We start from the raw sequence: 23,466 nt of genomic DNA, 5'->3' as shown, positions 1-23,466 counted from the left end.
TGAAGGAGCCTGGTACACTACACCAGCACCATCTACACACTGAATTGCTAACCAGTTTCCCCTGCAATCCATCCTGATTCCATGGCCCAATTTCTCCCCAACCCTACTTCCTGGCCCCTTCAAATTCTTGCTCTGATATGAGAAGCCTTGTTATCCCTTCTTTTTGCTTTTCTCCCAATTCCTGAATCTGTGTCCCAACCTCATTCGGCTCCTTCTCCTCTCACTGAGCAGAAAGTCAGGGAGTCAGAAGAGAAAACTGAGAGAAGTTCTTGCCTGAGGCTGGGAGAGGGAGGTGCTCAGTGGAAAGGCTAAGGAAGGACGAAACAGGAGGTGCTAAAACCAGAGGCTGGGGGCTAGGAAGGGAGCAGAGACTTGTAAGCCAGAGATACTTATTTAAATGTCTTCAGGTGAGGTCACCTTCCTATTTCCTTACACCCAATCCATTCTAGCTACTTAAATAATTGGCTTGCAACCAGGCTGATGGTGATGCTGAGGGCTAATGATGGGGAAACAGGTAAAGGTAATGTTCAGAATATTCAAGAATGATGTCCAAATTTAAGCTTTTTTATGTCCATAAATATGCATAAATGGCCTGATTTTTCAGGAAGGCTGTGAACCCACAACTCCCAATGAAGCAGCTTATTTTTGTAGTGAAATAAAAGACTAAAAAATGTTTTTTTTAGTCCTCAGAAAGTTCCCACATTTGTATAGTTCTAAGGTTAAATGCCCATTAACCACAATATTAGTGTAGTTACTAAAGTGTTGTTGGCTAATGTTCATGTAGCTTTTCAAAAATCAACCATAGGCCTACGTTTACCATCAAATACACATAGTGTACATGGTTCCCATTAATATCAGTGGGAAATGTGTATGCTACTCCACTGGCAGAATTTGTCCCTGGTTTCCTACAAATTCAGTGACTATTAGGTTCTTTCAGAGTTCTTTAGATTTTTTTATTATTATTTTATTTTACTGTAAAACTTTATCTTCTAAAGGGTCAAGTTCACCATGAAGATCATATTTCTATCTAAATGTGAACCTAATGTGGTGACATTCAAATCATACAGGTCTTATAACTGAAATATATATGCAACAGTTTCTTATTTATTTACTTTGTTCATTCAAAAGCATGTTGTAGTAAAGAAATTGCCTACATGTATTAAAAATAATTTAACCTTATTTTGATTCTTAATTTTTCTGAGTACTTATTCACTACTGAGGCCAATGAACATGAAAAGGTTCTATCAAATACAATTCAAATTGGAGTGTTAATGTGTTCATTACCTTTTGTTGTCTATGGTTTGGGAACAATTAAAACAGGCACAAGTAAACAGGTTAGTGCTAGAAGATGGATGTGTGTATTCTAGCTATTAATAGTAATTATATATACAACCTCTCTCTTTGCAGTACATGTATTACTCCTAAATAAGCAAATTCTGGGGGCTCTCTCATATTTTTCTTTCCTATTTCCATAGACTGCAAAAAATAAAATCTGAAACAAGCTTGTCTTGTAATGTTTTGTTTTCATACCTTAGTGCAATTTCTGTACTTAGTATCCAAGGCCTTCAATCTGTTTGTTTTAATTTGAATAGCATCTGTCCCATTAGTATCTGAACTCTCTTCTTCCAGCTAGAGGAGAGGATACTTTAAGAATCTAGCTCAAACCAATCTCTTGTCACTCTCTTCATCTCTAGCTTCTCTTCATTTCTTCTCTGCCATGATCAATTTCAGATTCAACCATACTCTATTCATTTCTTTCAAAAGCTCTTCAAGTAGCAGTAGGAAACAGAGAAATCTTTATACTTGTTTCAGGAAAAGTGCCATATTTTAAAATAGAGAAGTAAAAGTATAAAATAACCCTTGCCATGCCTTGCCTGAGACACTCCCTTCCCCCACTTTTTACACTCCCATCTACCTGCCAGCTTTGTTTATAATGTCATAGCTGTTTCACTATATCCAGCTGAACTCCAAGGAGACTAGAAGTCAGAGTTACAGTGGAGTGAGACATGGGGTTAACAGCAGGTCTTTATGAAAGACCAATTAATTTTGTCCCCCTCACAATTTTTAACCTCTAACATCACCCAGCTCCACTGTAGGAATACTGCTGCCCGCTACAGCTATTGAATTTTTCCTCAAAAAAAGTCTTCTTTCTATGTTGTTTTCTGAATGCCGAAAAGTCCAGTGCTATCTAACAGCAGCCCATTTCAGGTTTCCTTATTTCTTTTTTCTATTAGTTGATGGCATAGCATCTATGCTATTCCCCATCCCGATAGAGAACAAGAAACAATCTCTTTGTGTCTCTCTGTCTATCATTTCTCTATCTTTTGGATTTATCTTTTTATCTCCCTCAGATAAATTGATTCAAATATACTTCTTAATTCTGGGGGTTGGTGTAGGTCAGAATGACAGCTGCCATTTTCTCATTTGTAAATAATCAGTAAACTTATGGATACACTCAACTAAGTCTCATCATTATCAACTGGAACTTTTAAAGCTGGTAGGAATTTTAAGCCAGGGAATCAGTTAGGTCTTTGGAAAAGGTGGAGGTCTTTGCTTTTAAAAAAACAACTGTAATATTTGAGAGGGGCACTGAATTAGTAGTCCTGAAGAAAGTGATCTGCTGTTTATCCATGTATCTGTTAATCACAGATTGAATGCATGGGTATCTGGAGCTTGGTTAAATTTTTGGACTAGTAGTTCACTCAATAAAAAATGCAGTTCTGATTGACCCAAAACTGTTCATGAATTTGACCCAGTTTCATCTGGGAAACATTTTTTAGGGCCAGCTGTGTGTGTGTGTGTGTGTCAGTGAGTAGAGCACTTAGCTGGGAGATGCAGATTTAAATCCCCATTGTGGAGCAACATTTGAACGGGGCTTCCCCAGCCCAGATGAGTTGCCTAATCACAGAGCTAACCTGCTGGCAAACTCTTCTGCTGAAGCTGTTCCACTTAATTTAATATAATTGGGCCAAACAGAGAAAGAGAGGCTATAAAATGGTGATTAAGGGATTCACCTGGTGATAAGGTATGGATTCAGCTCTTCTCCCTGACTGATTCAGAGGAGAGATTTAAATTCACATTTCCTGCCTTCCAGCTTTAATTACCAGGTTGTGAAATTATTGTCTCTTGTTCTCTAACCCATTGGATAGTTAAGTAGTTACACAAAACAGAACAGCTTCCATAGAGAGAGTAAATAGCTTGTCACAGAATAGCCAGTAGCTTGGTTATGGCATCTAACAATTAGAAAAGGGTGCCTCAGTTTAAGTCTTTGCTCCCAGAAACCTTTTAAGTTTGTGTGTGGAGAGGAACATCTTCAGGAGATGAGACTGATAGTAACTCCCCCTTCCCCTCCCCCTCAGGATAGCTTGGAGGTTAGCCTGCTCAGAGGGGAGAGATGAGTTCAAATCCTTGCTCTAGAGTGGGGACTCACAGCTAGCTGTCCCATATGCCAGTCCAGTTCCCTCACCACTGGCTAAAGGCCAGAAGGGAACATATATACTTACTTTTCTGAGGCTGACTGGACTCTTCCAGTTTGCTGATGTAATCTAAACATTTTCAGAATGGAATGGAACTAGTATCCCTAATATTTTGGTTTGCTAGCTAAAGTGAAAGACCAGTTATTTTGCCTACCTCTAACTGCAGCCCCTTTTCATTACGGTCTTTTTAATGTGTTATTCCTCTGAACTGAAGAGATCTCTTGTAAGAGTGAGAGAGGAGTTCAATCTCTAAGTCTGTCAGTCCTTTTCTTCTGATTCTGCTAACAAGATGCCAGTTGTGGTGGAGGTGTGTGTGTGTTAGTGTTTTGTTTTAGAGACATGCCCACTAGCAACCACAGTGAGATCAACAAACAGTAATAACAAGTCACAGTTAAGCTAAAATATATGTAAACCAGCAATTTTAGAGTTGAAAGGCCCTATGCCATGTATTAATATTGGTCTGACCAAGCCAGTCTTTCATACCTCATTGTAACCTAAGCAATCTCTGTTATATAAAATGATTGTTTCTTTCCTTCTTAATCAAAGCAGGGAGCTTTACAAGAAAAGGAGGAATGCGAATTGGATCTGGTATCCTCACACAGTCCCAGCGTTCAAGAATGGCTGGCACAAGCACGAACAACCCGTTCGCAGCAGCAACAGAGCAGCCTCCAGCAACAGAAAGTTAGTACTTTGTGCTTCCCATGTGCAGATCTATAGGTTTCATTTAACATCACAGATGTGTTGCTTTGCAGGACTTCAGGCATTTATTGCCTGGGCAGTGTGGGAAACTAGTAATTTACAGAATTCTTCTTAGTGTATGGTCTGATTTAAATCTGTCTTATTTAAATCAACTTCTGCCCATCAAACAGGTACAGATTCCCTAGGGATGGGTACAGTATCTGACTAGAATGTATTGCATACTATTAGGATGTCACAATATCCTGTGAGGAAGAAATCACTTGTAAAACTTAAATATCCAGATCTAGTTCATAGCTGGTCCCTTGCAACATTATGCAAAGAATAGGGAAGGCACCAAATACCTATCCTGTACGCATGTGCACACACACACACACACATGACAGTACATTCCCTACACTCTTCTAAGCACAGGATCAGCTCCTTCCAATGCACTGAGTGTATATGGGGACATGTTTACACTGCTTGCTCACAATTGGGATTTCTATAGCACCAAAGACTCTAAGGCCCCAGCTTAGAAAATTACTTATGTGTTTAACACTTTCTGGATCAGGGCCTTAAAGCTTTGTTCTAGCATCCTGCATTATGCTGCACACCTGGAACACTAAAGAGATTGTGAGCCCATGCAGGGGCGGATATAGGGCAGGGCGAGCGGGGCGGCCACCCCGGGCCCCGTGCTTCAAAAAGCCCTGCGCATGCGCCGTGGCAAAGGGGAGGCCCCGCGGAATTATGCTGCCCGGGACCCCCAAAACGGTCATCTGCCCCTGAGCCCATGGCAGAGTTCTTCCTGGAGTCATGGTGTCCAGCCAGTTCTGAAACAGTAATGACTAGAGTGGCTACTGCTATAGTGAACTAGTCACACTCAACCAGCCAAATAACCACATATGGCTAGTGTGTTGGGCACCATGGTCCTAGAGTTTGCACAGTGGTTTTGTGGTTTTGCACCACCCCTTACTGGCTGTGCCATAATGGTACAGTTGACCCTTCCTTGCCCCTCCAGTCATACATCTGATAGAGCCAGCCAGACCAGATTAAGGATGCCTTTGTGTTTATGGCACTGAATTGGGACCCAGGAGGTCCATGTTCTGTTTCTGGCTGTACTTCTATCTCCTGTGAAGTCACTTAATCTCACTATGCCTCTGTTCCCCATCTGTACATTGAGGATAATACTTACCTTATTCACAGAGGCATTGCACTGATGCATTTATTAGGGATCTGAAGTGCTCCGCTGTTGTCTTGATGGAGACAATAGATACATATACCCCTGTGGTTTGGCACAACTGAGTCGTATACATACTACATTGGTTTTTTGAGGTAATTCACCTCAATAACAGTGGGGGTAGACTATGAACATCTACATCATTTTTGAAAGACTGTGGACATAGATAGATAGGTCTATCATGAGCATTTATTTTTGCTAGTTGTCTGGCTCTGATAGTTAAGAAAGATAAAAACATGTCTTCACAATCAGAAATTTTTTAAAAAGCTATTAACAAAGCAGTCTGTTCCCTGTTAGGAGCTAGAACAAGAGCTGGCAGAGCAGAAGAACCTACTCCGTTCAGTAGCAAGCCGTGGAGAAGAAATTCTAACCCAACATTCTGCTCCTGACAGCCTTCAGGCTAGGTAAGCTTCAATACATTATTTTTTCAGCAGGGGTCACTCTTTGGCTTCCGTGCTTCTGTCTGTTTCTTCCACATTTTCTTCTGTGATTTTTATTCTGTCTGTGTTTATACAGAGCCGAGCAGAATGGGGCCCTGGTCCATGCTTAGGGCTGCTAGCTGCTATGATAATACAAGCAAATAATAATATCCTAGACCATGGTGATCTGAAAGCATAATCTAATAAACAACTGAAACCTCTCTAAATTAATTTTCTCTGCATGAAGTAAATTAAGACTTTTATCTTTGGAACTCGGAGTGTCCCTTGAATTTTGAGCCATAGGGTGATTTTCTCACCCTCACTCTGAACCATTTATGTCAGGCCTTGATTCAGTCTGGGAGAGAAATACAAACTGGAAGATGGATACAACTTGCTTGAGCAAGCGTTGGCATGGGATCATGTCTAGGGGCAGCGGGGAGCTGGTGATGGTAGAGAATCCTAGATTGCCATTTGCAGCCCTTGAGTGGAGCAGGTAGGATGCCATAAATTAAACTGTTCTCAGAGCTGCCTAAATAATGCTATGGCTTCTGCAATGTGCCAAAGTTTGTGAGGCATAAAGCTGGCTCATAGGATAATAGAGCTCAACATTAGGGACTTCCGCTTAAAAACCAGTGCAGGTGAAGTGACTCAGCAGGGGAAGAAATTCAGTTACTCTCAACAGGTTGTTTTACTCCTGGGTTACTATTTACAACAAGAAATTGTAATAATTGAAAATCCAAATTTGGGCTTCAACCCAATCCTACAGTAGTTGTGAAACAGTTGGTTTCCAGTTACCCACATTCACAGCCTTATCCCTGAACTTGATTATAAAAGAATGGGGAAAGTTGAACGTAACCTTTTGTTTAGAAAGGTGCAGGTAACGTGTTTGACATGCAGAAAAATAGGGTATGTTGAGGCAGTTGACTCAATTTAATAACTAGTGATTTAGATCATTACAACTTCTCATTCTTAGAAATAAAATCTGATTTAGAATTTACATTCAAATTTAATATATTTTTTCATCAATTTGGGGGGTTATATGTATATTTGTTAGCTTATATGAGTGTTTGCAGCTCCATGTAGTTCTTAGAGTTCAGTTTGAGTACTTAGGATTGCCAGATGATTTCAACAAAAATACCAGACACACGTGACATTACATCACAATCTATATTACATCTTATTTAGAAAATACCAGACATTTATATTTTCTCATTTATATTTTCTCAATTCGTTTCCTGAACAGAAAGCTCAAATACTGGACTGTCCGGTTCAAAACCAGACACCTAGCAACCCTAGTACTTATTTCTGTTCTAAATGTACCCTTCGTTTTGCTGCTTGCAAGCACAAGTAAAAACATTTTTAAAAGGCATTTAATTCAATTTTGAATTATGTAAAACAATAAAAATTGAAAGGGGCAAGAAACACTTTTCATTTGAATACTTCCTGTATTGTTTGAGCTTAACTGTTTTTTTTCTTTTCTTTTCTTTATCACAGTGAAAAGGCTGATGTGCTATCTCAGGAGTTAGGCTTAGAAGGTGAGAAATCAATAGCTGAAGATCAGATGAAGATGAAATGGGAATGCCTGCACCAGGAATTCAGCACCAAACAGAGACTGCTACAGAATGCATTGGAACAGGAAGAGGAACAGCCAGTAACTATTTTTAATTTCTCTATTTACTCATGTATGTAAAGTGTGTAGCAGAGTGCATAAAGTATAGTATATGCACAGCAAATGCCTTACTTTTTAAAAATAGTCAGTTCAAGGAACATAAATAATATTTGTAAAATTTTACAAATTAGCCAGCGCTAGAAGTGTTATTAATGTTTAGAATCACACGCTTGCATACATCTGAAAAACCCATAAAAGTTCTAGGAAATTATAAACCAAGTCTCTCTCTCCTTTATTCCAATATAATTCTGTAGTAGGTCTACTGAATTCAATTGTGTTACACTGGGTGAATCTAGAATAAATCAGAGAATTTCTGTCTGAGTTTAAACTCATTGGATGGGATTCTGGTCCCATTCAGCTTGTTGACCTCAAAGAAGCCTGGATTTCACTCAGAGTTTTACCACAAGAGGTAAATGGTTCAGAATTTGCATGGATCAAAGATCACCTTTGAGAAGGAGCTCTATATGTTCAGATGACAAATATTTGTCATCTGAAGAAGTGGATTGGGCCCACAAAATCTCATGATACTATTTGTTTGGGTTTTTTTGTAAGCAAGGTGTTACAGGACCATTGTTGTTTTTTAGTTACAGATGAATATAGCTACCCCTTTGAGACTTGACTTTATATTTAAGCAGAGCCATCTGCCAAATATGCCAGGTCTAGCTGAGATTAAAAATAATTGTTATTAGTTTATTTCTATTTTAGTAGCACCCAGTGGCCCCACTTAGGATTGGGGCCCTCTTGTGTAAGATGTTGTACATAGGGCAAGAAACAGGTTCCATCTTGCAGCCCAGTTTAAAGTGAAATGCAGCAAGCTTAGCAACAAACAGAATGAGGAAAGAAGAATGAGAAAAGGCTTACATGTTTACACAGACACTCTATGGGATTGACTCCACTCACATAAAACCCAGTGAAAACTTTTCCACTAACCTTAATAGGAGCTGGATGGGCCTTATGTGCAAATCTAGCTGGTTTTGTTGATTAAAAATATATGGTACAACATAAAAGTTGTGATCCTCATTGTCCACTCATTTGTCCTGATTCATTTTTTTTTAAAAAAGCAGCTGAAGACCCACTATTTTTTTCCCCTGGGTGCTCCAGCTTTGGAGTCAGTGCCAATGTAAGGCAGACAAGAATTTGTCTAGCTTCGACACTCAGCCATGGGATTGGGTAATACTTTTTCTCTTATTGGGCATTGGCTTAGTGCTCTGTTCCAGAATGGTGCATTAACTGTAGTTTTCCGATTATAAACAGTATTACCACTTCAGCACTTCTGGGTATTCATATCTTATTGCCAGCTCTAGCCCAGATATGCTCTCCATAAATGCTGTGAACTGCCAGTGTGAACACCTTTCAGGCAATATGAATTGATAACTTTGTGGTACATGTGTGAATTACTTATTGCTGGTGGGGCTCCTCAGCCAGTCATGCTATCTATATTTTCATATGAGAGATCCAGTTTGTATCAGAAAATCTCTAACCAGTATTTGCTTCCTAACAGCTTTACAACAGACCAAACAGACTGATATCTGGCATACCATTGTATAAAGGGGAAGGACCGGCACAAGATAAATCATCAGTTGAATCTATAATTGTTGGTTTGAACCAGGCCTTTGAAGATGTCTCTTCTCAGGTACAGTGGCATTGTTTGTTTCTAAATGTAATCTTAAGTAGAGTTGCTATCCAAGGTGATGACCTCTCTACTTCCTACCTGGCAATGAGTAGAGAGCTTCCTTTAACACTAGAGAACCAGTGACCATTATAGTAAGGTATATTTGGCTTTTCTGTGTGGAGGCAGTATGAACTGGTAGACTCTCCTCATCACTTTGTCTTCTTTCAACTCAGGCTGGAACCAGAGAGAAGGAAAGCCTGCACTTGGAACAGAAGTTGTATGATAGCCTCTCAGCCACCTCTTCTTGGCTTGATGGTGTTGAAGAATGCTTGTTTGTTGCTACAGCCTTGCTTCCAGAAGAAACAGAAACTTGTCTGTGTAACCAGGAAGTAAGTGTTTTTAGTTTTGCAAGCAGTTTCTGTTTTGCTTTATATTTGAGTGAGAAGTAAGACTCTAGAATAAGAGTAAGACAGACCCACGAAAGCTCATGATACCATCTACATGTTTTGTTAGTCTATAAAGTGCTACCAGACCATTTGTTGTTTTATTTCTAGAATAATAGTTTTGCATAACTGAATGCAGTTGGAAAACTCTGCCAGTTAAGACTTGGTTATCGTAAGGATAAGGGACTTCACAAAAGCAGATATCAACAGACTTAGAGAATTGCTACATGAAGGAAATCTAAAGGTGGAGAGGAGGTAGGAGAGCTAGCAGTTTCTCAGCGACATTATACAATTTCCAGATCACATCACATTAGAGTTGCATGCTCTGTGGAGAACAAGACTACAGTTCAAAATTATCTTGATAAATTTTAGAACTGGTCTGAAGTCAATAAGATGAAATCCATTAAAGAGAAATGCAGAATACTATACTTCAAAGGAAAAATTAGGTGCATACATACAAAATGGAGTATAAATGAGCAGGAAAACTGCTGAAAAGGTTCTTGGGTCGAATATAAGTGGATGGCATGATGTAGTTATGATAAAAGCAAATGGCATTCAGGAATGTATTCTGGAATGTTACATGTGAAACACTGGTGTTAGTTGTTCCATTTTGCTTGGCACTAATGAGGGCTCAGCTGGAGTACTGTGTTCAGTTTTGGGCATCACAGTTTAAGGAAGATTTGGACAAACTGGAAAGAGCCCAGAGGACAGCAGTAAACATAATAAAAGATTTAGAAAACTGTTTATTATGAATGATTAAAAATATGGCCATGTTAGTTTACAGAAGAGAAGGCTGGGTAGAGAGAGAACTCTTCAGATATATAAAATATTGTTCTCCACATCCATCAAAATTAAGAAAAAAAGAAATTGGCTTAATTAGCAGTGAAAAGAAATTTAGGTTAATGTTAGAATATTTTTTCCCAAACTGTAAGGGTAATAAAGTCCTGGAAGAGGCTTCCAAGGGAAGTTGTGGGTTCCCCATCATTGGAGGTTTTTAAGATTGTACAAACACTTGTTAGGTTTAATTGGTCCCACTTCAGCATTGGGGGATGGATTTTATTACCTCTTGTAGTGTTTCTCAAAGTGGTCCACAAAACCACTTTGAGAAACCTGCTAACTGGCCGCTCCGGTGTGTTTATTTAACGGCTTCATGGCCACAGAGCCTCATGGCTCCCATTGGCTCTGGTTCGCCATTGGCAGCCAAGGGGAGCCATGAGAAGTGTCAGCTAAGCCCATGCTGCTTCCTGCAGCTCCTCTTGGCTGCCATCAGTGAACCAGAGCCAATGTAAGCCATGGGGCTCCACAGCTGCAGAGCCAGTAAATAAACACACCAGAGTGGCCAGTTAGCAGGTTTCTTAAAGGGGTTTCGCGGACCACTTTGACAAACACTGACATATTGTGAGGTCCCCACGAACCATATATTTCTATGATTCTATGGATAGTACAGCTTGCATACATGGGCTAAAATCTGCTCTCAGGTGCATCACATTAACAATAAAGTGAGTCTCTTGATACCAGAAAGTAGAATCTGACCAAATATTTGTCTAGTTGGAAGAGAAATAAAATCACACACCGTTGGAAGTCCTTGTCCCTACTCTTTTTGACTAGAGTAAACTGGCAGGCTTCTATAGAAAGATGATATGACATTGATTTCAAAACCAGGCCACTACATTGGAGGGAATAGTCTAAAGTAAACAAGCCACAAGCTACAGGGTCGGATGTAGCCATTGGGTCTTTGCACAATGAAAATAGACCAGACTCTACATGAGTGAGAGAGAAGAAGGTTTCATTCTGCAGTAGCTGGACACAGGACAGCCCTTGTTCAGGCTAATTGTTCCCTTCCATTATCACAAGCTTTTTTTCTCGGAGTAATAGCCCTTTATTGATATTGAAAAGATTTCCTGAGTGTTTAGCATGGTTTTAAAGTATAACATTCCAAAAGGAGTGGTAGTTGCAGCATTGCAGTAGGCTTGTCTATTTGTTAGTGTCTAATTACAAAAATTGTTTGTTCTTCTCTAAAAACGTCAGTCTCTTGCCAAAGATATCAAAGAGATGTCAGAAGAAATGGATAAAAACAAGAATTTGTTTTCTCAAACATTTCCTGAGAACAGTGATAATAGAGATGTTATAGAGGACACTTTGGACTGTCTGCTGGGAAGACTAATCATCCTGGAGTCAGTCATAAACCAGAGGTGCCATCAGATGAAAGAGAGACTTCAGCAAGTACTCACCTTCCAGGTAGGATGGCCAGATAGGTTAAAATGTTCTCCTATAGGTTTCTGTGTATTACCATTTCTGATATCTGACTTGTGTCCATTTATCCTTTGTTGCAGAGATTGTCCAGTTTGGCCAATATTCATAAAATCCAGCTTGCATTGGAAAGGGTCCAGCAGATGGCAACCAAAATCATTAGGGGGCTGGAGCACATGACCTATGAGGAGAGGCTGAGGGATTTGGGTTTGTTTAGTCTGCAGAAGAGAAGAGTGAGGGAGGATTTGATTGCAGCCTTCAACTTACTGAAGGGAGGTTCCAAAGAGGATGGAGAAACGCTGTTCGTAGTAGTGACAGATGGCAGAACGAGGAGCAATGGTCTCAAGTTACAGTGCGGGAGGTCTAGGTTGGATATTAGGAAACACTGTTTCACTAGGAGAGTGGTGAAGTACTGGAATGGGTTACCTAGGGAGGTGGTGGAATATCCATCCCTAGAGATGTTTGTCTCGGCTTGACAAAGCCCTGGCATGGTTGATTTAGTTGGGATTGGTCCTGCTTTGGGCAGTGGGTTGGACTTGACCTCCTGAGGTCTCTTCCAACTCTGATTCTATGAGCACCAGTTCCCTCTCCCCAAACCACTCCCCTGCTATCTCTGATACAGAGGCTGCAGGGGAGGCAGGCATGGAGAGCCAGCTTAAAAGCTGACTCCCCACACATCAGCTCCCCCCCCTGCTCCATCCAACCCCGTGCTGCTCCCTCTAACACTAACATCCCTATTAAGCATACACTGCCAGTCACTTTAATAAGTTAGTTATTTATTAGAACCTCCAACAACTGCTATAAAATAGTTGTACAGGCAGTCCCCGAGTTACGCGGATCCGACTTACATCGGATCCGCAGTTACGAACGGGGCCTTCTCCCTGGTCTCCAGCAGACCAGGGAGAGGAAGCAAAGCGGCAGAACATGCAGGCAGCGGGCAGCCCAGACGCGTCTGGGCTGTCCGCCGCCCGCGTGTTCCGCCGCTTTGCTCCCCGTCCCCCTGGTCTGCAGACCAGGCGGACGGGGAGCAAAGCAGAGCAAAGCCGCGGAGCCCAAGGGCAGCAGGACAGCCATGGCGCGTCTGGGCTGTCCCGCTGCCCCCGTGCTCCATGGCTTTGCTCCGGGCGCCTGTGGTACAGCATCTGGGGACCAACCCGGCAGCACCCCAGCTGCTCTGCCCCAGGCGTCCTGATTCAGCCACTGCTGGACCAACCCAGCAGCACCCCAGCTGCTCTGCCCCAGGCGTCCCCAAGTCAGCCGCTGCTGAAACTGACCAGTGGCTGACTACAGGAAGCCCCTGCCCGGGGCTTCCTGGAATCAGCCGCTGATCAGTTTCAGCAGCAGCTGACTTAGGGATGCCTGGGGTTCTTAAGTTGGCAGCGGCTGAATCTGGACTCCAGTTCCGACTTACATACAGATTCAACTTAAGAACAAACCTATAGTCCCTATCTTGTACGTAACCCGGGGACTGCCTGTATTCAATGCCTTCTGTCTGTTTAGATCATGATCAAGAATCAAATGAGTATTTTAAAAGAATTTTCATAATGTTCAAGAGTGTAACAAAGAGTATCTGTTTTATTTATATACAGTCATCTATTGTCTGTAGAGATGCTTTGTTCTGGTATAAATGAAACAAGTACTAGTAACAAGTATTAGGTGTAAAACACCTAACTCTGATAGAGAAAAGAGATCAGAAGTATATATTGTTACAGTACCATAGATACTATTGTATAAGAAGTCGTCATCTGAAAATAAAAATAAATCTCAGTTATTTTCTGTAATTGCTGGGTGCATTTGAAAATGTGGTGATGCTTTCCAGTATTGTGGGACACCTGGGATAAATTTGTGAACAGAGAAGAAAGTACTAAGAATTAATTAAGAGTAGCTCTAAAAAACAGCAATCAGATTAAAATGTAATTCTGATGTGCCAAGTAACTCTGAAAATGTGGCAATATTGCTTGCGTTCCATGTTTGTTGTCTCCTGCTGACTTCTGTGTTAGATTTGCTCAGTTTATAAATAACAAGATATTTTTTATAAGAAAAAGAAGTCTGGAAGCTAAAATGAGGGATTTACAAGCATTTAAGCCATAATTTATTCATTTTTGTTACATACTTCATTCTTAAGGGAAGTATGAATTTATATTGTCAAATTGGAATGGAATGGAAAGTCGTTTTTCTCTACAAGTTACACTTGCATAATAGTAGTTTCACTTTTTTTTTTGGGTTGACAACAATGTCTTGTGTGGTTTGAAACACTTTGTACATCTAACATCCAAATCAATACACAACAGATGAATCCATTAGTGTTTATAATTCCCATTTTCAATACACTCAAGTAACATACCATTTGCTAAAAATGTATTCAATCGTGTCAATAAGCGATCTGCTCTTCTTTGGGAAAAGACAAAGGTTATGGTTATGTGAGTTTTGATTGGATATAATTTTCTCTTTTAAAACTTCATTTGAACATTGTCTCTTTTTAGAATGACCTGAAGCTACTGTTCACATCATTGGCTGATAACAAATACATAATTCTGCAGAAACTAGCAGAGGTAGCTGAACAACCTGAAAGAGAACAAATGCAGGTATTGTCAAATGGTCATCTGTTTTTGAACAAGAGCAGCAGTGTGAATATGGTGAATACACAGTGATTTTTTTCTGCTTGAGACTGAAATAGTTTCTGTAGGACAAGACACTGGTGGCGGGGGGGGAGGAGGAGTAAGGATGGAGGGTATTTAGGCTGTGAATATTGTATCTGAAAGTAAAATGTGTGCATATTGAAGAACGTACTTCTGACTTCTGCAAAATATTAAAAACCCCTAAGATAGAAGGGACGTGGAACACACACACACACACACACACACACACACACACACACACAAAACCAAAGCACACAAAACCAAAGCAGCTAAATAGATTCATACACGTGCACAGAGAGTACCCAAAAATATGGTCCATTAAGTACAGACAATTAGAAAGATTAGTCCTTGACCTATATCTCTTCTGTATTTTTGTCTTGCTGGTGACTGATCAAAGACAAGCGACATTTTTTGGTATCCTGAGATGTGCATATCCTGACATCCATATTCTATTTTTCAGACTGAGGAATATGTTCTTGTAGGACGTGCACTCAATAATTATTCTCAACGTAGATATCTCTTGTCCCATTATCTTGTTATTCCTATTATTGAGAACAAGCTTAGGTGAATGCAGTATGCATCAGAGGCTACTTTCTAACTTTTGTTGTGATAGGAAGCAGATGGGAGTAGAGATGTAATTGCAAAGTGATTTGTTAAGGTACTATAGTGATAAGTACTCATACTGATAAGTGCTCATACGAGAAGCTAAACAAACAGATTTCAGGGGCCACTTTTTCTGCTTTTTGAGAAATCTAAACATAATGGCTCAAAGTTCTTCAAAGAGCAGCTTTGGAGAAACTTATTGGGTTCTTACTCTATCTTATGTTACTTGATGCAAGAAATGAATAGGGGTTACACATTAGACATCATATAGCCTTACAGTGCAAGGAAAGTTTAGGTCTGTATTCTGACTCACTCATGCATGGTATGTTGCATATTCCATGTGTACCCCTTTGTCCCTAACTTACCTGCCCAGAAAGGACAGTCAGAATTTAGTTCCCAGTGTATAGAACACACAAGGAGGAAAGCAAGCAGGCAAGGGAATGGACTGAAATAATATGTTAGCTCAGCTGATAAATTGTGGACCTTTCAATCCCAATGTCTTGGATTCAGGCCCTTCACTGGATAAGCACAGTTTTAGGGCCAAAGCGAACACACGTTGTGTGTTTCTATTACAAACAGTATATATTACTAATCAGTAGTATAGAACTAGAAGCAGATTTTGTTTTAAACAATTAAAATATAACCCTGAGTGTATGTGATATAAAAGTACCATTCTACTATAAACCTTTAATCAAAAATTATCTTGAATGACTGTCTCTGCTTCCTTCAGTTTTTTTTAGGGTTCTTGGTGAAACACCAAAAGTACGAAATTCTCTATTCTAAAAATGGGGGGGCACAAACACTTCATTTCCTAAATAGCTCAAGTAAATGGTAATCATGTAGTGCAGGTAAAAGATTGTTGTGAAACCTTCTAGCTAAATGTTGCAATTCCCTGATACAGGCTATACTGGAGGCAGAAGAATGTCTGAAGGAATTGGATGCTGGAATCAGCAAATTAAAGAAGCATGGGGACAAGCTACAGATAGACCAGCCTTCCATGCAAGAACTGTCCAAGCTCCAGGTATATTTCCCCTTCCTCAGAAAATCCATTATAATAACTATCTACAATACTTAGGATATATGTAAACTGTCTTTATGTTATTGTACATAGGACAATTTGCAAAATTATGTCTCAAAGTATTTCACTGTGTATAAAAGAGATTTATAATTTTCTCCAAACATCCTCCTTATTTGATACTTTGTAGCATCTTTGGCCTTGAACCTGCAAATCCCTACATGCTTATCTTCCAGTTTGAGGAGTCCCATTGGCCACTCAGGTGAACAAATTTAAGCATGTGCACATTTACTGTGTAATGGCCTCTGTTCTTTCCAGAGCTCTGTGACCTCTTATGTTCCATATGAATAGAATTATTTCAGAGAGCGGTGTACCTGTTTTCTGAAACCCTGTGTGTATATCTACTGTGCCTGGAGTCTCGTCAACTAAAACTTGATGAACTCCTGCAGCTTGAAGGACTGTATATGAAGTGTAATTCAGAATAGCTATGCACATTCAATGGCTCGATTAGCTCTGTGCTTGCAGGATCCTTTTGGCTATGACAAAGACCTAGAAATCAGCAGGCTTACCTCAGTGAAAGTGCTTGGGAACAAGGACAGAGTAATATAAGGCTTTGTCTACTCTTACCAGGAGATTGGTGCTGCAGGAATTAATGTCCCAGGGGTTGATTTAGTGGGTCTAGTAAAGACCCACTAAATCACCCACCAATCGTGCTTCCAATTGTACTCCACTATAATGAGAAGAGGAGTCAGCAGGAGAGTTTCTCCTGTCGACCCCCTGCATTGGAAATGTCATGGTAACTCAGACTAAGGTACGTTGACTCCAACTATGCTGCTCACTAGGGATCTGAACATGTAGCTGTTTATACAATTAACTGATGAGCCTGGGCTCATCAGTTAATTCTAACAGTTGCACATAGCCCTCCCCTGTATCAGAGGAAGCAGGTGGGAGCCAGTACCCTTTCACTCCTACTGCTGCCTCCCACAAAGGTAGCAAGGGAAGGGGATGGGCGGGAGCTGTCTGCCCTACTCCCGTGCTGCTGTCTCCTACAGGAAGAGTGGGAGTAGGAGTGGGCAGGCAGGAGCTGGTGCTTGCTGACAGCTGGATTAAAAGTCAGCTCCCCACAAGCACTGGCTCCCACCTGCTTCCCTGCATGTAAATGCTGAAATTTACAGCAGTTCCACATTTACAAAATTAAACACATTTTAATATGCCTACTGGTCACGTAGTTGGAGGTGCATACCTTGGTTTGACATTGCCCCCTAGTGAAAGCCTGGCCTGTCAGTTATGAGGTAATAGGAAATTTGAAGCAAAGGAAGCAGCTAAACTTTAGAGAGGAAATGGACATTTATTAGCTCAACAGACAGCCATGTAGTCACAAAACAAAAGAGAGACTTCAATTGCTCATGTCCATCTACACTGAGATATAGTTAGAACCTGCTGTTGGTTAGGTCCTTAACATTCAGGAAGATGGGAAATCAGTCTTCTTCCTCTAACAGTCATCCTGAGTGGTTATCCATGAACTGTCTACTTTGGCTTTCCTCTCTTATAGGAGCCTCTCCCAGCAGACATCCCTGCCAGCTCTCCCTTTCACTCAGGAAGACACAGCCATCTACAGCCTTAGGATAGTCATTTTGCTTAGCACTTCAGACTGCAGTTTTCCTATCTAGCTCCTGTTATAGTTGTGGGCTACAAAGGGGTCATTTTAAATTGTTGGAAGCAGAGTAATTTTGTTTTTAAAAATACTAAAAGACGAGGAGCTGACTTATAGTTTAGAGAAATAATAAGCCATCTTTTCTTAGTGTTCCTCTTATTACCAACTGATGGAGATTTTCCTTGGATTGCTTTCTTATTGAGTCATCTCCGTTGTTCTTAGTAATCTGTGATAGTTACATGTAAAGAAGGTGCTGTGGAGTGGTTACTGTTTGAGGGCCTAGGAAGTCAGGGAATGCCCATAGTTCACGAACTTCCCCTCTGCTTGGCAGCATTGGATTAGAGTCTTTATGCCAGTTCTGCATTGGCCAGGAACAAGCACTCTGGAGGGAAAATTCTGTGAGTCCTTTTCTGCTGATTGTAAGGGTTTGTCTTCACATACAACAGTAACGCTTCAAAGAAGATACACCATTTCCAGTCATTGTAGATAAGCCCACCTCTCTGAGAGGCAATAGCTTTGTCAATGAGAGAAACTCTCCCATCAATTAGTGCTGCCCACACAGGGGTTAAGTCAGTACGAATACATGGAGATAGACTTTTCTTAACCCCTTGACATAGTTATACAATCTAAATTTGTAGCGTGCATCTGGCCTGAGGCCTCTTGCCATGCTAGAGCAGTGGAAATGGGTCTTAGTATAATTGAAAGAGAAGTTGAATGTGTCTGGGTTTGTCCTCCTTTCTCCAGCTGTGCTGTTACTCAAGCAAGGCCCCTGAAGTTAACTTCATTCTTATACATGAGAGCCTCAAGAATGGTGCCATTCTCACTTATTTTTCTCTATAAACACAGAGCCAGTGTGCCTTTACCTAATGTCTGTTTGCTCCCTGTGCAGGTTCCCAACTCAGATACTTAGGCCAGGTCTACACTAGCTCTATATGGGTACAACTGTCTTGCACAATGGCGTGAAAAATCCACACCCCTGAAATAATAGTTATAGTGACCTTATCCCCACCCTTCCATGTACTTAGTGCTATGTCTGCAGCAGGGTATCTCCTGCAGACATAGCTAGAGCTTCTCAGAATGGTGGATTAACTCTCCCATTGACGTAGTAGTGTCTTCACTAGAGCACTATTATGGTACAGTGAATACCACCTCTGAAGAGAGTGAGCACATTGTCAGTGTGCTGACTTTTAAGTAATCAGGAAGAGTGTGCATGAAATGAGGAACACACTTGCTGCTTGTGTCTCCCAAAGGACATGTATGATGAACTGATGATGATCATTGGATCCAGACGCAGTGGGCTGAACCAGAATCTAGCCCTCAAGGGTCAGTATGAACGAGCTTTGCAGGACCTGGCTGACCTGATAGAAACTGGCCAAGAAAAGATGGCAGGTGACCAGAAAATTATTGTTGTTTCTAAGGAGGAAGTCCAAATGCTACTAGACAAACACAAGGTAAAAACTGCATATTCATTTTAAAAAACTGTTTGAGGACTAGGAAAAACATCTGTCTTGCACGCCACTAACTTTTGACCATTCTATAGCCAGCCTTCACACTTGGAGAGGCAGCAGGGATTTTGTTGATGATTTACTGTTAGTTTAGGGTGCATTAAAAATATGAGTGCACCATCAGTGAGTAGCCTAGAATTTTTTTGTCAAGTATCGTGAAGTAAGTAAATATATATATATTTAGTACACATATATGATAGTAGCCACTTTCTCACTCATTCTAGTGTATTCTAACTTTGAATAACAAGTCTGATGTCTTTGTGCTGGATAGCAGAGATGGAGTCTCTTTGGAATGCATCATTGCATTCAGTATTCTGGCTTGAAAGCAAGCTATTGAACAGGATAAAGCTATAGTCGGGCATTCACTGTAAACTTTGGAAAGAAAAGTAGCTTGATTTATACACTAGTTAATGTTGATTTCTTTAGATAAGATTTTAGTTCACTACTGGCTTCGACAAACACAGGAATATTGTCTGCTTTGTACACCAAAACTTCTTACGTTATTAGACCCAAATTCTTCTTTGATATACCTTGTGGAAACCAGGTATGTTGTAAGTTAAGGCAGAATGTGTATTTTAAACATTAACTCTTTCTCCAGTGTTAATGAGATTTTGTGTGGCTATTAGTAGGGAGTGAAAGTTAGCTAAATTGCACATCTCCAAGTACTTTTAGGCTACATCTACACTGCAATGCTATTTTGGGATACTCAGGTATCTCGCATCTTAAGAGCAAGCCTGTTATTTCGGGCTTGCTATTCCAACGTCCCTGTAAACCTCATTCCACGAGGAGTAACAGACATTTTGGAATAGCGGGTTATTTTGAAATTTGGCACCATGTAGATGTAGCCTTATGTCCTCCCTCACAATAGTATTGTAGCATCTTTGACTTTGGTAATTTTATTTTATGGTGGCTTAAGTCTAATGGATACCCTTTGATCTTTTTGTTTTCTGGAATCCTTTCAGGAATATTTCCAGGGTCTAGAATCTCATATGGTCCTGACAGAAACACTGTTTAGGAAGATAAGCAGTTTTGCCCTCATGAGTGAAACCCAATCACATACGAAAGAGATGGCACAAGCCTCCACTGTGTTAAAACAAGCTCATAAGCGGGGTGTTGAGCTGGAATACATTTTAGAGGTGAGAGGTTTCTCTGTTTGCTACTTCCCATGTAATGATGCATGATTAAGGATGTACTTGGAGAGGGAGGGTAGTGCTAGTGAACCTTGGTCCTTCAGGTCATATCCCCCTAAGTGGGGAATGGAGGGTTATGTGAAGTCTTTTATGCTTATATATTGTGAAGCAATGTGAGCACCAGGTTCAGCGGCCACACCATACTATTAGCAAGTTTCAGAGACAAGTGTTAGTCTGTAACTGAAAAATTTAAAAAATAACAAAGAGTCTTGCAGCACTAACAAAAAATGTAAATGGTATCAGGAGTTGTCATGGCCACTTCTTCATACCATCTATATTTTTTCTTAGTCTCTAAGGTGCTGCAAGACTCTTCGTTATTTTTTAAATTTTTAATACTGCTTGCTATATACCAATTTTCAAAGCTAAAAGGTCTTGACCAATCAAGAGTGAGAGAATCTCAGCTTCCAAGCAGAAATTTGTGATTTGAGTCACATGACTAAAGGCTGATCCTGAGCCTTTATGGGAGAGGTAATGTTATATATACACTGTGTGTTTCCTTTGGAGCTGGAGAAATACTGTTGGAGAAATTTACATAAAGGATATAAATAATATTTTTAAGTTTAGTTGCAAATAAAAACCTAGAACCCCCAAGCAAGTATTCACCATATGCATACATGAATTATTCTTGCAGACCTGGACACGTCTGGATGAGGACTATCAAGAACTGACCCGACAGCTGGAGGCTGTTGAAAGTAGCATTCCTAGTGTTGGTTTGGTAGAGGAGACAGAGGAAAGGCTTACAGATCGGATCACACTTTATCAGGTCAGTGGCAGCATGGGATTTTCAAACATGATGGACTTTTTGATCATTCATCATAAATGTCTTAACCACAGTAAAAGATAGTTTGTCTGGGATTTGTACTAAATCTTGCATTCTTGCTCTCATTTTTTAGAAAGGTCTTTTACTTTATTCTGTCTGTCTTGATAGCCAGGCCTACCTTTTGTTTTTCCTGATGATCTTCTAGCTGACAGGATTGTCCAGCCCAGAGGAAGAGCCATCCTCAAATAGATTTCTCATGCTGTCATTGCAGAGTTGAGTGGGTAACTATAGATTAATTTTTAGACTACGTTGCCATTTACCAACTGAACATTAGGTGATTCCTTGTAGTTTGAAAACTTTAGAGCTATTTTGATGCTCTTCTACACTAGTATTTTTCATATTTTTGTCTTTCCTTCTGCATTTTGTGCTCAAGAGATTTTTTCCCCCCTTACTGTGTGCTCATTTTGATATGTTTTACTACTGCACCCTTAGAACGTTGCCATATTCTGTGGACTTCCTGGGAGGATGCTTGAATATGTGACACTAAAACTCTTATGACTAGCCCAAATAATTAAACTAAATTTACTTAATGTGTGTAAGCCATCAATTTAACTAGTGTCTCTCAAAAATGCATACACATTTATGTTACCAGTCAGGGTCAAAAGACTGCCCCCTCCCCCATTCAATCAAAAATTCAGATTTAGTTTCCCATTCTGCACAGTTTAAGACTTCAACTTGCCCATGCTCTTTTCCTTTCATCCACTTAACTGTCCAGCCTAAATTATACTGTACCAATGATTCAGGTGTTGTTCTGTCCCAGTTACATAATTTATGACAGATAGCTCTGCCTCCTTTCTCCCAACTATGGTAATTGCCCCTATGCCTGGGCACTCCCATACAGCAGTGCCCACAGTCTGGTATCTCCTTCCCTCTCAGGGAACCCAATCACCCCCTAAGCCACCTCTTGCCTCAGGCTACATTTAGACTGCCGCTTTTTATCAGAAAAAGGTACACAACTTGCGCTCTGCAATTTGTGTACCTTTTCCCGATAGTTTTGTTGGAAGCGGCTTTTCTGAAAATTGGCCTGTCTACACTGGGCCAAATTTCAGAAAAACCTCCTCTTTGGAAAGAGCCCTTCTTCCTCACGGCACAAGGAAGACAGGGTTTCCGAAAGAGTGCATCTGCTCTGCCGCAAAAAATGTCGGAATAGCAGACCCATTCTGGTATCCTGGAAAAACTCCATAATCTAGACATAGCCTCAGTGGCTCACTGCCATTCCTCATCTAGCTTCTTCCCTTGGGGCAAACTGCCACTGTCCATTTCATCATTGGCATGGGGGGGAGGGGCGGTTGGCCTGCTGCCTATTCCTGCCCTCGGTGCTCCTCTGAAGCTTTAATGCCATCCATTTGGCAAGTCATCCATTAGATCCAGGATTCTGGCCTTGGAGAGGTTGAGTGAACTTTTATTTTGTGCACATGTACAGCTGAAAGTCCTGGTGATGATGGAAGGAGGGGTCACACAGAAAACCTAGTCGTTGTGGGGAATCATTGCAGGAAACACAAGACTTGACCATTAATCCTGCAACACTCTTAAGTGCTTTTTACTTCCATTGATGTCAAGGATGCTTAGCAGTCCAACAATTGGGCTCTGTGTTTTATTCTGCTTCTCTCAGTAGTACTGTCGGTGTCTACAAGCTTCCCTGAAATTTCAGACATGCAAACACCCTGTCACAAGTGTCATTTTAAGCAGAGCAACTTTCTGGCATGGTAAATGATGAACATGGAGGTCCAGAAGCCATTTTCATGCTCTGTCTTCTTGAGCTTCAGAGTTTGAATTAAAAGAGAGTCCTTGGAAACAGGGAGGGAGTTTAATATACCATACAGCCCAGCAAAAGAAAAATGGGGTATTGAGAATCTATTATTCTAATTGTCTTTCCTGTCCTCTGTCATTACAGCACTTGAAATCTAGCCTGACTGAACACCAGCCCAAGCTTTACCAGCTGTTGGATGATGGGAAAAAAATGCTTTTTTCTGTCAGCTGTTTAGATCTAGAAAGTCAGTTGAACCAGTTAGGAGAGCACTGGTTAAATAATACCAGCAAAGTGACCAAGGAACTGCACAGACTGGAGACTATACTAAAGCACTGGACAAGGTAGTGCTAACGAGACTGAGGTTCTGGTACTGTGCCATTAGAATCAAGGAGAGCTATGTTTTCAGAAACTCTTAGTTCATTGGTGGTGGTGTTTGTTTTTTAATTCCAGGAAATGAATATTTAAGTGGCACTTCCCAAACTACTTTACCTCTGCCCCCATAGTGC

The 23,466-nt window shown here is 40.6% G+C and overlaps 1 protein-coding gene across 12 annotated transcripts in view; it reads left to right on the top strand.

The window, feature by feature from the left end:
- The window catches only part of SYNE1 (spectrin repeat containing nuclear envelope protein 1), a 479,589-nt gene that overhangs the window by 364,429 nt on the left and 91,694 nt on the right, over positions 1-23,466 (top strand). For 10 of the 12 annotated variants that reach the window (XM_075924462.2, XM_075924463.2, XM_075924461.2 and 7 more), the window contains 12 exons: positions 4,023-4,157; positions 5,689-5,795; positions 7,305-7,461; positions 8,981-9,112; positions 9,325-9,480; positions 11,563-11,772; positions 14,268-14,369; positions 15,928-16,047; positions 18,946-19,146; positions 20,163-20,336; positions 21,022-21,153; positions 23,105-23,301. In XM_075924462.2, coding sequence (XP_075780577.2) covers positions 4,023-4,157; positions 5,689-5,795; positions 7,305-7,461; positions 8,981-9,112; positions 9,325-9,480; positions 11,563-11,772; positions 14,268-14,369; positions 15,928-16,047; positions 18,946-19,146; positions 20,163-20,336; positions 21,022-21,153; positions 23,105-23,301 — 1,823 coding nt within the window. The remainder of the gene's footprint in view (positions 1-4,022; positions 4,158-5,688; positions 5,796-7,304; positions 7,462-8,980; positions 9,113-9,324; positions 9,481-11,562; positions 11,773-14,267; positions 14,370-15,927; positions 16,048-18,945; positions 19,147-20,162; positions 20,337-21,021; positions 21,154-23,104; positions 23,302-23,466) is intronic. The other 2 variants (XM_075924460.2, XM_075924456.2) reach the window with 1 other exon arrangement.

This window comes from Pelodiscus sinensis, chromosome 3 (assembly GCF_052426305.1).
Source record: "Pelodiscus sinensis isolate ZL-2025 chromosome 3, ASM5242630v1, whole genome shotgun sequence".
NCBI classification, from domain to species: domain Eukaryota; kingdom Metazoa; phylum Chordata; order Testudines; family Trionychidae; genus Pelodiscus; species Pelodiscus sinensis.
The sequence above is the reverse complement of the archived record's forward strand: the minus strand, read 5'-3'. Positions and strand labels throughout refer to the sequence as shown.